Source organism: Chiloscyllium plagiosum, chromosome 30 (assembly GCF_004010195.1).
Source record: "Chiloscyllium plagiosum isolate BGI_BamShark_2017 chromosome 30, ASM401019v2, whole genome shotgun sequence".
In the NCBI taxonomy this organism is placed as follows: domain Eukaryota; kingdom Metazoa; phylum Chordata; class Chondrichthyes; order Orectolobiformes; family Hemiscylliidae; genus Chiloscyllium; species Chiloscyllium plagiosum.
This window is the reverse complement of record NC_057739.1, coordinates 18260309-18277242: the sequence shown is the minus strand read 5'-3', so window position 1 is coordinate 18277242 and position 16934 is coordinate 18260309. Positions and strand designations below refer to the sequence as shown.

Sequence of the window (16934 nt, the reverse complement as noted above, 5' to 3'; positions counted from 1 at the left end):
AAAGATTCCTGTAACATTGCAGAGCTCTGTGCTGGTTTAAAAAGGTCAGTCATAGTTGAGGCAATCGTCATTGCAGGCTCCTCTTTACAAAAAAACAATTCAGCAATCCAACTGCCTGATTTCCATTTTTGTTCTTCCACTTTGTTGAAATTAAGGTGAATTTCATTTCTTGAATTTAATTTATTCCTTCTCTTCACTCATTTGGACCTGCAGTCTAAACTCTCTTATACCACAGGCTTTACATCTTCGAAAAGCAATGTTTTTAATTTTCATGGCTCTTCACCTCTGATTGTTTTCCTACACTTTGATTGACTCTTCAACTGACTTGCAAATTTTAAGAAAATCTTTCAGAGGTGCAGGGCGGAGTATGAAGGCAGTTTTGCCTGTTGTGACTCCCATTCTTAAACCATGCAGAATTTTCAAAGGAAATCAAGAATTCCACCAGCAGCCAGAAGGAGCTAATCAAACTTCAATAAGCTTCTGCAGATTGTGAAGTTGGTTGCTTCCTCTCATTGTTTGTCAGCTTTTCATTGACAGGGTTTCCCCTTAGACCATTTAAAAGGCTCATCAGAAAATCCATAAAATGCCAAGGCTGAGTTACAGCAACAAGGTGCACCGTTTCAGTCTGGTACAAACTTAGCTTGGGGTTGGGGAGAGAGCAGCAGAAAAAGATCATCTGTCAATGTAATGTTTGGGAACGAGTCATTTTGTCTTGATGTTGATTTATGGATTATGAGGCTGTGAGAGTTCGAGAGAAGTAATAACTGACCTGTGCAATAACCTGTCACGTTGGCTGAATATGAACTGCCATTTGTCTTCGACTTGGAGACAACCTCTACTCCAGCTGTTCTGTGGAGAAAGTATGACAGAATAATCATCAAAGATTTCCTTTTCCTGCGTATGTGGTCACACTTCAGTGATGTGACTTGCTTAACATTTACTTCATAATTTATGAGGTGAATTCATTTTTCAAAGAAAGCAAAACAGATGGATATTTCAAACTGTGTCATGATTCTAAAGTCTTTCTTTTTAAATCAAAACATTAGGGGTTACCTGGTGAGAAAGGAGAAGTTGGTGATCGTGGAAACGCTGGGCCCATTGTAAGTGATTAGAATCATAGAAGCCCTGTGCTGCTATTTGGCCCATCAAGTGTGCACCGACCCTCCGAACAGCATTGCTCCCACACACAAACCCCCACCCCTATCCCCGTGACCCTGTATTTACCATTGCTAATCTACCTAACTTGCACATCTTTGCGCTGTGGCAGAGAACTGAAGCATCCAGCAGAAACCCACAGACAGACAGAACATGCAAACTCCACACAGACAGTCGTCAGAGGCTGAAATCGAATCTGGATCTCTGGCACAGCAAAGCAGCAGTGCTAGCCACTGTGCCACCTCTGATTATTTTATTATCTTTAAGCAAGTGTAAAGGCATCTCAACATGAGAGGATGGTGGCAGTAGGTTCAATTGAGCATTCAAAGGGAAGTAGACTGTTATCTGAAAAGGTTATACAGTAAAATCAAGAGAAAGGCGCTTTCCAAATTTCTCATTCGAAGAGCCAGTGCAGACACAATGGACTGAATGTCCTCCTGTGACAACGTCATGATTCTTGAGTTGCCAAAGGGGGAAAAGTACTGGGTCCACTTGGAAAGATACCACTTAATGACTCATTATATTGAGGCAGACGGTGGTTCAATAGCGTGCACCAAACAGTTTTCTGTTCCCAATCTGAGAATTGAAAATTGCTACCTGGTCCTCCCCCCACCAATTAACAAGCTTCTCTAGGAGTCTAGCGAGTCGTTGGCTTTCTGCCTCACCCTTACATTGAAAGTAGCAGTGGGATGGAAAACTGACACGCCATTCAAGAGCCTTATTTTCAAATCAAGCTCGTGCCTGTTCTTCACCCGATGGGAAATTGAAACTCCAGTCCATGGAGCTAAATATGAGCGTTGACCTGGAATTAAAATGTATATGTCTAAATCTTATTTACTTATATTGAAACTGCCGTGAAAAAATGCTATTGGAAATGTGTCATGAATGTGCTAATATATCAGTGGAGAATGATTGTATTCCTTCAAATTCTTGCAAACCTCTTGACTACAATTATCTGTTACAGGGTCCACTAGGTCCTGTAGGAACCAAAGGTTTACCAGGACCCAAAGGTGAAATTGGATTTCAGGGAATGAAGGGTGAAGTAGGTCTTGAAGGAAAACCAGGTGTTATGGTAAGTTACATGTTCTGTGATAGGTCAGAATGATCATTTATGGAAAATATGAGAGTGATGGCCTTTTTACTTAATATGGTCTTAGAACATATGACATTGAGTAAGCAAGTATATTTCTGGAGCACAATTCCATTCTTATGCTGTTTAATTTTATTCTGGGGATTCGAGTATCACTCAATTCTTAGACTATCAGATAATCCAACATCTTTGCGCTAACTATTTCAATGTCCCTGTATTGTTGATTCTTTGAGTCTTTACTGCACATGTTTGATGCAAAATATTCAACTATCAGGCCAGTTTTTTCAGTTCAATTCTACTCCTGTAAGTAAAAATGAAAATTATATAGTTAAAATGTTAGTGCTTTATTTCTACTTGTCCTATAATATATTTTTCCAATATTCTTGCATCTTTGCTCTTCAGTTTCTTTCGCTGCATTTAAGTGTTTGTAAGCTTATTTGTTTCTCTGTTTCATATTATGAACACTGCTTTTGTCTTCGTGGAAAGCCATTCAATTCGGAGGTGATGTGTTATTTTTAAATATTGACCTTTGGCTGAATGATTCACAATATGAAAGATTTGCGGAAGAAGACCATTTGGCACAGCTATCTAAAACTAGCTGTTTCGTTCTTTTGAGGCTAATGATTTGGAAAATTTGATCTAATCTCTTGCATAATTGTTTTTTTCTTTCAGCATCAGTTACAACAGCACAGCTACTGGGAGTTGAGAGGAGAATTTTAACTGTTTGATTTGTCAGTACAGAGGACCTCCAGAAATGCTTGGGAAGTTGGAATTTGGAGCTTCCTTGCGCTTTGCGAAGTTTTAACTTCATATCTTGTGTGTGATGTCAGTGACATGCTCACTATTTTGGGGGCAAGTGACAGACTTGGCTTCTGGTTGGTTGGGGAATACAGGGGAGGAGGCTACTGGACCTGGTAAAGCTAACCCTTGAGCTGAGGTAGCAGTCAATGGTCCTCTCAGTTTATGGTGACTTTCATCAGCATTACCTTTTATTTTCTTTCTTCATAACATATTTATTTCATTTCCCCTGAAATGATAATATTAACTTAGTTCCAATAATTCAGGATCCAAAATCAGTGTGACAAAATGTGTCTTTTCAGGGATCAGATGGACCGGTTGGGGAAACAGGCCCAGTTGGGAAACCAGGGACAGAGGTTGGTAATAATGTTTAGGCTCTTGGCCTATATATGACTGAATGGGGTGAATAAAATGGATGTCTCTTCATGAGTTAAATAATTTTGCATTTTGTTTTGCAATTCTCTTCCTCATTTTATTGCAAACTTACGTTGGACACTCAAATATTAGGGTCCTATTGGAGACCAAGGACCACAAGGTGGAGTTGGCCAACCAGGCAGAATGGTAAATATTACTATTTGAAAAATAAAACAGAAAGCTACATGACCATTGCTCTATGGTATCTTAAGTAGTTCATGCGAAACGTTTGCATTTCTAGGGTCTAAGAGGTCAACGAGGACTGGAAGGCAGAATGGGGACCAAAGGAGAAAAGGTGAATTAAATGCAGAAACAATTGAACTATTGATCTATTAATTGATGCCTGAAAATGGAAACTGTCCATTTTAACAAGACTTTTGAGGCAGTATTATCTTCACACAGCTCCTTCATGTGCTGATGAACTAATGAAGGAATGCGCAGATTTAAAAGAATTGCTGCTGATTCAGTTTCATATTTGTTGCAATGTATTTATTTTAATCACAAATCTCACAAAGTCTGCGCTTTCCATAATCTTTATAATTTATAGAATTTTCACAAGATGTCTCTCACCTGTGGGATAACCCTTACTTGGCCTCTACAGATGCATAGCTCCAAATGCCCCATTAAAATTATAACCTCTGAAAGAATGGAACTAAATCTGAGGAAATCCAAAAGCAGAGTTCTTTAAATTTCACTGATGTTTTACTGCCTAGCTCAAGTTACTTTGTTTTATTTCATTGTTCTTCAGTGCTTTATGGAATTGTTGGCCTTTCAGCTCTCAGTACTTTTTAAAGATCAATTCAGCAAAGGTGCATAAGGTAAACTCCTTTTGCACTCACGCACAAGTATCTTACAAAATTGTATGTGGGCCTGGTTAAAATGATAGGGCTTTGCAACATTGAGCTTATTTAAGTCTGAAATAAGCTGAAAGAAAGCCTTGTATTTATATAGGGCCATTCACCTCCACCACATGTATAAATACATTTTACAGCCAATGAAGTGTAGTCACTGATTGTAATGTTGGAAATGCAACATCAAAGTCCCAAATAAGAAATTTGATCATGTCCAAATAATCTGTTTTTGTGATTGAAGGAAGTTATTGCTGAGGATACATCAGAAAACTTCCCACCCTTCTTTAGAATTGTGCTATCAGATCTTTTACACCTATCCAAGGCAGCTTTCAGGAGAGGGCAGCGTGTGGTGCGGCTGAGAGTCCGGGCGTGCATAAAGGATCTAACAGGCAGAGCCCTTCTCACCACCAGCCAAGCCATGTCTTGGTGCTTGTTGAAAAGTCTCAAACCCTCCAATCCTGGCAATACAGAGTGCGTGTCATGCACCTGTCACACACTTCCTTCTGGAATGTGCCTATGCAGAAGAGGTCTGGAGAGGAATGCAGTGGTATTTGTCGACGTCCGTCCCGAGCAGCGCTGTGGCGCGGGACTCCATGCTCTACAATCGGTTCCCTGGGACGCACACCGAGACGAACATCAACTGTGCCTGGAGGATCATCAACTCGGTGAAAGACGCTCTATGGGCAGTCCAAAACCTGTTGATCTTCCAGCTGAAGGAGTTGACTCCAACTGAGTGTTGCAGACTGGCACATTCCAAGGTCCAGGACTATGTGTTGAGGGATGCGCTGAAGCTTGGGGCAGCTGCCACCAAGGCACGGTGGGGAAAGACCACCGTGTAACATCTGCCTGCCTAAGAAGAACAGGGGGCCCACACAGTCATTTGGACTCCGCTGACGCCTCAGCAGAAGAGCTGGATAGTAAATGTACAGACTTGTATATATGAAAAATAAATTTCGATGTCTGTATGTGAAGCAATGTAATGTGTGCACAAGAATGACATGACCAATTGTATAGCGAGCCAAATAATTTTATGAATAAAGTATATTTTTGAAATAAAAATACAACAAAGAGCAATTTCTCAGGTTGTGAGAGTGAGAGAAGAGCATTGTGATTTGGAAACCTTTCCATTAGTAGAAGGGCCTGCTGAATCCATGAGTTACAGATATATATAGAATAACCAGATTGGATTTGTAGTCTATCCAATAGATAAGCATTGGATTGTGAATATACTCTTGGTCAATGCTACTGCTAATTACTCTATTATCTTAACCCCACACCTGCAAGCTGATAAATCTGCCCATTCAACCTTACTGTCAGCTTAAAACCTCAACCAGGAGAAATGTCACACTATTAAAGGGACATAGTTAGCTTTACTAGATATAGACTGAGTCCTACAATGAAATATCCTTTGCCCCAGGAGTAATTAAACCTGCAAAACCTAATCTTAATGTGTATCATTTCAAATATTGCAATTTTTAAAAACATGTACAAAACAATTATGAACATCGTATATATCTATAATCAGTGATTAATGTTGATATTTGCGTTTTTACTTTAAGGGTGACAATGGGATTGTTGGAAAACCAGGAAACCCAGGAAGAGCAGGAAAGATGGTAAGCACCCAAAAGCCATTTGAAAATTGCTTCCACTCAAAAAGATTATAATACCCATGTTTGAGAATATTTTAAAATGATGCCATTTAATATTCTTTTACGTGTTTTAGGGGAAGAGAGGAAAAGCAGGATCAAGAGGACTAAGAGGGAAAAAAGGTTTAAAGGTAAAATTGGGTCATATAAACCTGGTTATTTATTTGGGGAACCTTCGGTAATGTTGGGCAGACATTTTTATCTTTGAAAATGGCCATAACTAAAAAGAATTAATCAATCATTTTGTGGTCTGTTATTCTGAGGCCCAGTAATGAATACCTAGATTTTAAAACAAGACGAATCTCTTCAAAAACTAGGCCTTTCATATCACAATACAACAGGAAGACTCTGTGAGTAAAACTGACAATACAATTTCAACTGGTTATTATAAGTTGTAGGGCTGGAGGAGGTTACAAAGGTAGGGAAGAAAAAGACCATGGAGGTTCTATTGGAAACAAGGATGTGCAAATATGTACAGAAATTAATTTATTAACTCCTCCAGTGTAATTTTAACTTGGATCTTTTCTGTCCACATGAATGGAACTGAATGAGTGTATTGAAGGCTTTAGCTCTTGAGTGTGCATGATTGGTGAGACCTCAGTATGAAGTGAACAGTTAGTCATAGCAAGCACCTGCACATAGAGTCTTTCAGCATGGGGCAGCTGTTACACTACAGCTATCACATGGGTAATGCTAACCAGGAAACCCAGCTGCTCTTACCACCTGACATAAGCATATTGGAAGTATTTACAGATTAATGATCAGCTTGGTTCATCACATAATGACACATCTTGTATGGCTGTCAAGTCCGGAAGTATAATGCTACTTCTTCACCACAGACCCTTTTTGCACGCTTTACTTCGTCAGAACTCCATCAGTTAGATCACACAATTGTACAAATGAACCATCCTTGTCGTACTGATTAATGAAAACACTGGATTTAAATTTTTTGTATTTTAGGGCTCAAGAGGTAAAACTGGACCTGTAGGACCACATGGATCAATTGGACCTCATGTAAGTTGTACACTTTTAATGCTGAGTCATTAGAGTATTAAGAATTCTAGGATAACATATCCTCATGTGAGATCCTGCAGATTTATGTATGAGATTACATACTTGCTTATGAATCCTTATTGTAAGAATGAAATATAAATTACAGTGTAATAATGAATTCTGTATCATAGAATATTAAAAATAGTTATAATTACCCTCCTGTTTTAAATTTATGCATAATTGTATATTTACACAGAAAGAATACTATACTCTAAATCCAGAATAATTTCTTTACATGTTATTTTTGAATGAAAAATTGAATTGAAAATGGGAATTCTATTAGAATACAACCCTTTCTTGTGTCCTAAGGTGGCTGCTGTCTGTCTATGCATTTTCAGTGTGTGTGTTGCCTTATAGTTGGTCTCTGAAGTTGTTTAAACAGTCTTTCATTGTCCATTGTGTGCCCACAGAAACAAGTTGGATCACTTTCTTTCATGAATTCTTATGGCCAGGTTATAGTCCAGGTTATAGTCCAACAGGTCTAACTGGAAGCACTAGCTTTCGGAGCACTGCTCCTTCAGCAGGTGGTTGTGGAGTACACGTTTGTAAGACACAGAATTTATAACAAAAGTTTACAGTGTGATGTAACTGAAATGGTCTAATTGGAAGCACTAGCTTTCGGAGCACTGCTCCTTCAGCAGGTGGTTGTGGAGTACACGTTTGTAAGACACACAAGTTTACAGTGTGATGTAACTGAAATTATACATTGAAAAATACCTTGATTGTTTGTTAAGTCTCTCATCTGTTAGAATGACCATGTTAGTTTCACTTCTTTCATATGTAAATCACAAAACCTTGTATAAAAGTTACATTCTCAAGTGAACTTTAACAACTGGTGTCAGCCCAGATAATTTACTGAAGGTGTTCGTCCCTGTATGCTGCTGTCTGTGCCATAATGTTTAGACTGGTTCTAATCTTAAAAAATGAATTAACAGAATCTTACATGGATTCATGTAGTTTTTGAGCAAAGTACAATGTAACTCTGCAAGTACAAATTCGCCCCACAAGCGTGTGCGTGTGTGTGTAGGTGCATGTGGAATGGGTGGGGGGGTGGGGAGGGGCAGGACGTTGTGAGTGTCTGTGAGAGAGAGTGTATATGTGTATGTGTGAATGTAAAGGGGTCGAAGTGTAGGAGTGTGTATGTCTGTGGTAGTGTGTGTGTATTTCTGTGTGTGTGTGCGTGCGTGTGTGTGTATAGTGCAATGGGGTCACCTATAGAGTGATATGAACCCAAGGTCTCAGTTGAGGCCATCTCCATAGGTACCGAACTTAGCTATCAGCGTCTGCTCAGTCACTTTTCGCTGCTGCCTGTCCCGAAGTCCGCCTTGGAGGATGGTCACCTGAAGGTCCGAGGTCAATTTTCCTGACTGCTGAAGTGTTCTCCAACTGGGAAGGAACACTCCTGTCTGTTGTTTGTTGTGCAGTGCTCGTTCATCCATTGCCGTATCTGTTGCCTCCAACCAACATTATACACCAGGTACATTGACAACATTTTCTTCCTCTGGACCCATGCCAAGATATCACTGATAAAACTACACAGTGATATCATCAAGTTTCATCCCACCATCAAATTCACGATGGATACTCTCTACTATCTGTCTCATTCTTGGACACATGCATCTCCATTAAGGATTAGCAACTCAGCACGTCACTCTACCACAAACCCACAGATAACCTCATAATGCTACACTTCTCCAGCTTCCACCCAAAACATATTAAAACAGCCATCCGCTATGGACAAGCCCTACGCATACACCGGATCTGTTCAGATGAGGAGGAATGTGACGGACACCTGGAAGTACTAAGGGATGCCGTCATCAGAACAGGGCACGATGCTCAACTCATCGACCGCCATTTCTGACGTTCCACAGCAAATAGCCGTAATTACCTCCTCAGGAGACAGACACACCTCACAATGCTACACTTCTCCAGCTTCCACCCAAAACATATTAAAACAGCCATCCGCTATGGACAAGCCCTACGCATACACCGGATCTGTTCAGATGAGGAGGAATGTGACGGACACCTGGAAGTACTCATCGACCGCCATTTCTGGCGTTCCACAGCAAAGAGCCGTAATTACCTCCTCAGGAGACAGACACATGCTGCAACCGACAGGGTACCCTTTGCTGTCCAGTACTTCCCAGAAGCCGAAAAACTATGCCATGTTCTTCATGACCTGCAGCACATTATCAATGAGGATGAGCACCTTGCCAAGACCTTCTCCACACCTCCACTGCTCGCCTTTAAACAACCGCCAAACCTCAAACAGATCATTGTTCATAGCAAACTGCTCGGCTTTCAGGACAAATCCATACAATGCTGACACAGTAGATGCTGCAAGACATGTCAGAGTGTGGGCATGGATACCACCATTACCCATGGGGAGACCTCCCACCATGTACATGGCAGGTATTGATGCGACTCAGCTAACATTGCCTATCTCATACGCTGCAGGCAAGGATGCCCTGAGGCATGGTTCATGGCGAGACCAAGCAGAGGCTATGGCATAGGATGAATGGGCACTGCACAACAATCAAGAGACAAGAGTGTTCGCTCCCAGTTGGAGAACACTTCAGCGGTCTGGGACATTCAACCTCGGACCTTTGGATGACCATCCTCCAAGGCGGATTCCAGGACAGGCAGCAGCAAAAAGTGGTCGAGCAGAGGCTGATAGTCAAGTTTGGTACCCAGGGGTATGGCCTCAATCGGGACCTTGGGGTTCATGTCACACTACAGGTGCACACACCTCGCTCACACATACATCTCGCTCACACACAAACACACACACACACCTGGAATCAAACCCAGGTCCCTGGCTTCAAAAGGAAATCTCAAATTTTTATTTACCTTAAAGTTTATGTTGTTGCATGATACATACTTTCAAGTATGGCATTGGAACAGCGGAGTTCAAATTAGAAGTTGACATCAGCTTAATTAACAATATTAGCCAACCTCAACGTTGAAATAGAATCTGAGTATTCCTCTTGAATCAGCCATTATCACTCAATACAGAAGCATTCTGAAAATTGAATAATACCCTCTTCATTATATCCATAGGGAGAGTTCTGCTGTACTATGTAGCATAATTGGAAACCTATTTGTTAAAAAGACATTTATGATTTTGTTAAAGACAGCAGAAAGAAATACCTTTTTCATTTCCTTCAATCAGCACAGACTAATATCAGTTGATGTCGAGAGTGTGGTGCTGGAAAAGCACAGCAGGTCAGGCAGCATCTGAGGAGCAGGAGAATTGATGTTTCGGGCATAAGCTCTTCATCAGAAACCATTTTCATATTGCAGAGGCTCTCGTTTTTTTTTAAATCTCAGAGATGAACCATCAGTGTAAAAGTGCAACATAACTGGGAAGAGATTAATTAAGTACTATGTTGTGTCTACAGGGAATGCCAGGACTAAGAGGAGACAAGGGGATTCTTGGTCTGAAAGGTCTAAAGGTAATCAATGTATCATTTACCTGTACAATAACTGCTTGAACTGTCAAGAATTGTCACCTTACTTATCAAAGCTAAAATGTCTCTTTTGTGAAAGGGATTAATGGGAGATTCAGGACTTCCTGGGCCTTTTGGGGATCCGGGGAAAAAGGTACGTGGAAGAAATTTAACTACTTATTAAGCCTAAACCAAGCTTCATGTAGTTTATTGATTAGTTTTACGTCTGTTGTTTAATTAAGAGCTGAGCTTGAAAAAGCAACAAACTGTGACTATAATGTTAGCTAAAGTTCAAGTCTAGTGTGTATGATACCCCTGATGTTCCAGTAGATGCTAAGAGACTTTGTAAAGAGAGCCATGTTTGATTCTTTGTCCATGCTAATTTAGCTCTCATCAGCCAATCACTGGTTTGCATAGTTGTCCTTGGACAACAGAGTCAAAGATTATACGGTTGCCGTATTTCAGACTGGAATGTGAATGTAAACGGAAGAAAGATGAGGGGAGAGTTTTGCTCACCAGTGATCTCCACTATTGACAATAGACCGATCAACTTAAATGGCTAGGTTAACATATGAAGAATGGCAGAGATACCAGAGAGTTGTCAGGACCCATGAACCTTTGGCTATTAATATTAATTGAAGCTTTTGTTCTTAATACTGTCTTATTGTTTAGCCTTCAAATTTTCTGAGACTGTATAGTTTCCATGGAATTAATGCAATAAGAAACAGTGATTTAAAAAAAAGCATTATTACAGATAAAGTCTCTGGAACAGTTTTAGGATTTATTTATATTCTGATAGACCTAACCTTGGACAAAGTGTTATACCTATTCACAAACACTATAGGCATCTAAATAAACCCTGCTACATTTGAATTCTATTTAAAAGAACACTTGTGGCTTAACAGATACACACACATTGTTAAGATCGTATCGCCTACAAAATCCACTATTAAAAGAACATTCCTTTGGTTCTCAGTGGTAATGCTGCATGGTGATGAGTAGGAACTTGTTCTGAAAGGGTTATAGTCTGAAAGCATTTTTGTTTCTCAATGTTTAAAGGGGAATCCAGGATCCAAAGGTCTCTCTGGAGTGCCAGGTCATAAGGGTGAACAGGTAAATATCACATCCTAAACTGAATGTTCAACATAATTAATAGAATGAATTCTGCATGAGCCCATCAACAAGAATTCTGAATGACAGTGTTACGTTTTTGGACTTGTCAACTTTGCCCTGTATTTTCCTGATTGGCTTAATATCTATCTGTCAGCTTCAGTTACCCTATAGTGGAGGTTGTCATTTCTGTCTAATATGTAGGCAGTTGATGGACAGGGCAGGGGTGACTGAGCACCCTTGCCTGTACACTGGTTATCAGAATGTATTACATAATGTCGCCTTCTTATCAAACAATGAAATGGATACACAGCAGAATGAAATGCAGGCTTTTCAGCAACAAGATGTTTCATTTTCACAAGACCAAAGTCAAAAATATGAATAGTTTTACACTCATTGAGACATAAAAATAATAAAATAGCTTTCTTTGTAAATATATGGGATGATTTTAAACTAACCTACAGTTGGATTTTTACAGGGCCATCCATTTAACACTCTAACCAATTTTACTGCCTTATGAATTTAATGGAAAGTAGAATATTAACAAATTAATGATCTGATTGCGTCTGTTGCTTGTCAAGCAAGCTGGATTAAAATTACCCAACCTCTCAAAACTGACTTTATCCACAACATAACAATACCTTCTTGTCCTAAACTAGATTACAGAGTCCTTTGACTGTTGCTTGTGTGATTCATGACTGATTGAACACTGACCCCAACATGATCGTGTGAGAAGCATAATAATTACTGAGCAAATCATCGAAGATTCGGTGGCTGAGTCTCCTTCTCAAAAGAATCTAAATATCACTGTCATTATCTCAAAGTGATCACTCCCTTTGTACTAAGATCAGACGACTTGCAAATGCAAAAGGAGCAGATTGGATACCTCCCTTGATTCCTCACCTGATAAGCCCGACATGTGACTCCAGACCCACATCAATGTGACTGACCTTTTGCTGCTCTCTGAAATTGTTTAGCATGTCCATGCTCATATACTAATGCCTGTATGTTGAATTCGGTAGCAAAAGACTTTCAGAGATTTACAAATGTGTTCTTGTAAATCTCTAGTTTTGCACAGATATCAATTTCCACCTTTCCATTCTGGACCTTTACTCTGGCCAGAACCTAACCCGCACTGTGAAAGAGCTCAGCACATTTTTTTGTCACCACGCCATCAGATGACCCAACTAAACAACTAGACAACAAACACTGGCAAGCACTGCCCGCCAGTGGAAATTCAAAGAGCTCAGGCCCGCCTCACTCTCTCCCTACATTTTCCTTACCTTTGATGGTCTGCATTGTCCTTAATGGTTTTTGCATATAAATGCATCAGTTGGAAAGCACAGTGATTTCCTGGTATTGGTTAATCGATGAAAAATACCTGGGGTAATTTGGTAGCGGAAAAAACATAGTTCACTCGTAGGCATTCAGTTGTAAGAGCACTCTGTATATGACAAAAGAAATGCAGAAAGCTCAGGGTGCTCTTGTGGTACAGTGTTCTTGTCCCTACTCCTGATCCAGGAGGGCCAGGTTCAAGTCCCACCTGCTCCAGAGGCGTGTGTTAGCATCTTCTAATGGGTTGATTCAGAAAATAACTAGACTAATGTATTAATTAAAGGGATGCAGGTCCACCAGCAATTATTGCCCATCCTTAATTACCCTGGAGAAGGTGGTAGTGAGCTGCCTCATGAGCAGATGATGAGGGAACCAACAAGAGGGACAAACCTAACTGAAACCACCTTCACCAATTTACCTGTAGCCGGTGCATCAATACATGACAGCATTGGTACAAGTAACCACTGCCTGATCATTGTGGAGATGAAGATGCCCTGCATTGTTGTTGTGTTGCGTACCACTTTGCTAAAAGGGATAACATTTGGAATTGATTTAGCAAATTCAAAATTGGGTATCCATGAGGAAATGTGAGATATCACCATCATCATTGGTGAGATGGATGACTCTTTTCCACTCTCCGGGTGAGTCCATAGGTGGCAGAACTGACCAATGCTCTGTTACACTTGGGACAGGTGTTGGTCATGGGAAGGGGATGAGTGTGGCAGCAAGCCCCTTTCCCTGTTTTTGTCCTGACTTCCACATTTTCCCAGCAGCAAGTCTCAAGGTGCTCGACGCCTTCCCGGATGCTCGTCCTCCACTTTGGACGATCTTGGGCCAGTGATTCCCGGGTGTCAGTGGGAATGCTGCACCTCCCCAGTAAGGCCATGAGGGTATCCCTGAAGTGCTTCCTCTGCCAATAGGGGCCTACCTGCTGTTTCGGAGCTAGGAACAGAGCACTTGTTTGGGGAGTCTTGTATCGGTCATGTGGAAGATGTGCAGAACAAATCCAGCCTAGCTAATTATTCCCCCATCAGTCTATCCTCAGTCAACAATCTAGTCAAGTGACATTTCTTCAGAAATAACCTGCTCACTGGCATGTGGTTTAGACCTCACCAGAGCCATTTAGCTCCTGGCCTGAATTACAGCCTTGACTCATCATGGTCAAAGGATCTGAACTCTTGAGGTGATGCGAGAGTGACTGCCCCTGACATAAAAACAGTTTTGACTGAGTGTGGCATCAAAAGCCCTGGCAAAACTGAACTCAATGGGAATAAGAGAGAAATTTTCCACAGGTTGGAGTCATAGCTAGCAAAACGTCACTCAGCTCCAGATTTCAATGCAGGAGATCATCAGAACATTGCTCTTGTTTCAACCATCTTCATCGATGACTTTCCCTCCATAATATGGTCAGAAGTGGGAATGTTTCCTGATGATTGTACAATGTTCAGTGTGATTTGTGACTCCTCTGACAGAAGGACATTGGCAAGAAATGAATGGGAACACCACCCACCTGCACATTCCTCTCCAAACTACACATCAGCCTAGTTTAGAACTATAATACCATTCCTTCGCTGTCCATGGTTAAAGTCCTGGAACTCCCTACCTAACAGTATGTGAACCCCACATGAATTACAAGAAGGCAGGTCAAGACTGAAATAACTCTACAAATGCTGGTATCCTGTCACTAGGTCACCCTTTATTTCCACATGGAAAGTCCTTGACAGTGATCCAGCCATCAGAGCCAGCTCTCAGAGTGAATAGAATGTCTGACACTCAGGTTCTATTTTTTTTTTACACAAAGTGCACGAATCTTTATTCAAATTCCACCACCAGGAAGATAGGAAAACACCCGGGTGGCCAGTGACAAACACTGCCCTTCACATCAAAGGGCAGTGCTGTGTGATCAAAACAGTGAAGGGGAGGGTAGGGACTAAATCAAAATAGAGTTGGAGACACTCAGGTTCTAATCTGTCAGCCAGGGCTCCCTGATTGGACCAGATTAACAGCCCCAATCAGGGAACTCCTGTTCTATGAGGTCTACCTTGCAATCACTACAAAGACCATCTTCTGAATGGAAATTAGCAATGAAAGTCTGTCCTAGCAAATGATGCCCACATGAGATAATAAATAGAATTCTATGACCATGGCATAAGATCAGAATCATAGCTCTGTCCAATTTAGTTGGTTCTTGGCAATTTGCATTTATTAAAAATGCTGCAACAAGCCTGTGTAGAACTGAATTAATGTATTTCATTTGGAGAAATCTGCTAGTTCTTATACCATACATTCCTCCATTTCTTTTTCTCTCCTGTTTAATGTGGCATGGGGCATTTCTATGTCATAAGCATTTAATGATGTTTTCTGGATGGTCTCAAGAGATACTGCATTATGTTATGAGGAATAAGAGTGCCATCATTCCCATATTTATATATGATGTTCTGTATGTCAATGTATTTTAAATTCTGTACAGTCAATCATGTTTGTGGCTTGTTTAGCTTACTACACAAAATAAACCCATAACATTGGCTCCAACACATGCTCAGTAGCTCAGAATCCTGATATAAATCTTTATTGTAAAAGTGAATTGAGTTCACATCAAGTGTTTTCTTCATTGGAAAGAATCAGACATTGTAGAAATTAGGACATTAGTGATTATCTTGATGAAACTTTGAAATAAGCAGCAACTCTGTGTTAATTCCCTCACATCTGGCCTCCAGTATTTGAGCTTTGCATTTTTAACATAATTGCATAAGCTAACTTTTGGCTTACTTGATTCACATGTTCTGTTGCTCACAGACCAAATTTAAAATTGACTCAGAAAAGGAGTGTTCAAAAGCTTTATATATTGCAGTGACAACAAAGCATTATTTAGCCACAAGGGGGCATCTCCTGGCCATATCTAAGAGAGCTGAGATTGCTTCCTTGCACAATATTTATCAAAATTTATTCTTGTCATTCTGGAACTTGAAAATAACAACAAGCATGAAATTAGGCAACAGAGTCGTAGAGATATACAGCACGGAAACAGGTCCTTCAGTCCAATACGTCCATGCTGACCAAATATCCTATTTAAATCTAGTCCAATTTGCCAGCATTGGCCCATATCCCTCTAAACCCTTCCTATTTGTATACCCATCAAGATACTTTTTAATTGTTGCAATTGTACCAGCTTCCACCACTTCCTCTGGTAGCTCATTCCATACTTGCACCAAACTCTACATGATAGTATTGCCCCTTAGGACCCTTTTAAATTTTTCCCATCTCACCTTAAACCTATGCCTTCTAGTTTTGAACTCCCCCATCCCAGGGAAAGACCATATCTATTTCCCCTATCCATGCTGTTCATGATTATAGAAACATCTATAAGTTCATTCCCTCAGGCTCTGACGTTCCAGGGAAACAGCCCCAACCTATACAGCCTTTCCCTATAGCTCAAATCCTCCAACCCTGGCAACATCCTTGTCAATCTTTTCTGAACTCTTTGAGGTGTCGCAACATCCTTCCGATAGCAGGGAGACCAGAATTGTATACAATACTCTAAAAGTGGCTGAATCAATGTCCTGTACAGCTGCAACATGACCTCCCAACTCCTATTCTCAATGCACTGACCAATAAAAGCCAACATATCAAAGTCCTTCTTCACTATCCTACCTACGGGCTTGTAGAATGGATGCGAGCATAAGAGGTACAGTTAGTAAGTTTGCAGATGACAAAAAATGGGAGGTGTAGTGGACAGCGAAGAGGGTTACCACAGATTACAACAGGATCTTGACCAGATGGGCTGAGAAGTGGCAGATGGAATTTAATTCAGATAAATGCGAGGTGCTGCATTTTGGGAAAGCAAATCTTAGCAGGACTTATACACTTAATGGTAAGGTCCCAGGTAGTGTTGCTGAACAAAGAGACCTTGGAGTGCAGGTTCATAGCTCCTTGAAAGTGGAATCACAGGTAGATAGGATAGTGAAGAAGGCGTTTGGTATGCTTTCCTTTATTGGTCAGAGTATTGAGTACAGGGGTTGGGAGGTCATGTTGT

At 40.6% G+C, this 16934-nt stretch overlaps 1 protein-coding gene across 1 annotated transcript in view; it reads left to right on the top strand.

The window, feature by feature from the left end:
• Positions 1-16934, top strand: part of LOC122564606 (collagen alpha-1(I) chain-like) — a 378414-nt gene that overhangs the window by 336633 nt on the left and 24847 nt on the right. The window contains exons 48-58 of the mRNA XM_043719695.1: positions 1047-1100; positions 2120-2227; positions 3346-3399; positions 3551-3604; positions 3699-3752; positions 5868-5921; positions 6032-6085; positions 6915-6968; positions 10409-10462; positions 10557-10610; positions 11516-11569. Of these exons, the coding sequence (XP_043575630.1) occupies positions 1047-1100; positions 2120-2227; positions 3346-3399; positions 3551-3604; positions 3699-3752; positions 5868-5921; positions 6032-6085; positions 6915-6968; positions 10409-10462; positions 10557-10610; positions 11516-11569 (648 nt within the window). The remainder of the gene's footprint in view (positions 1-1046; positions 1101-2119; positions 2228-3345; positions 3400-3550; positions 3605-3698; positions 3753-5867; positions 5922-6031; positions 6086-6914; positions 6969-10408; positions 10463-10556; positions 10611-11515; positions 11570-16934) is intronic.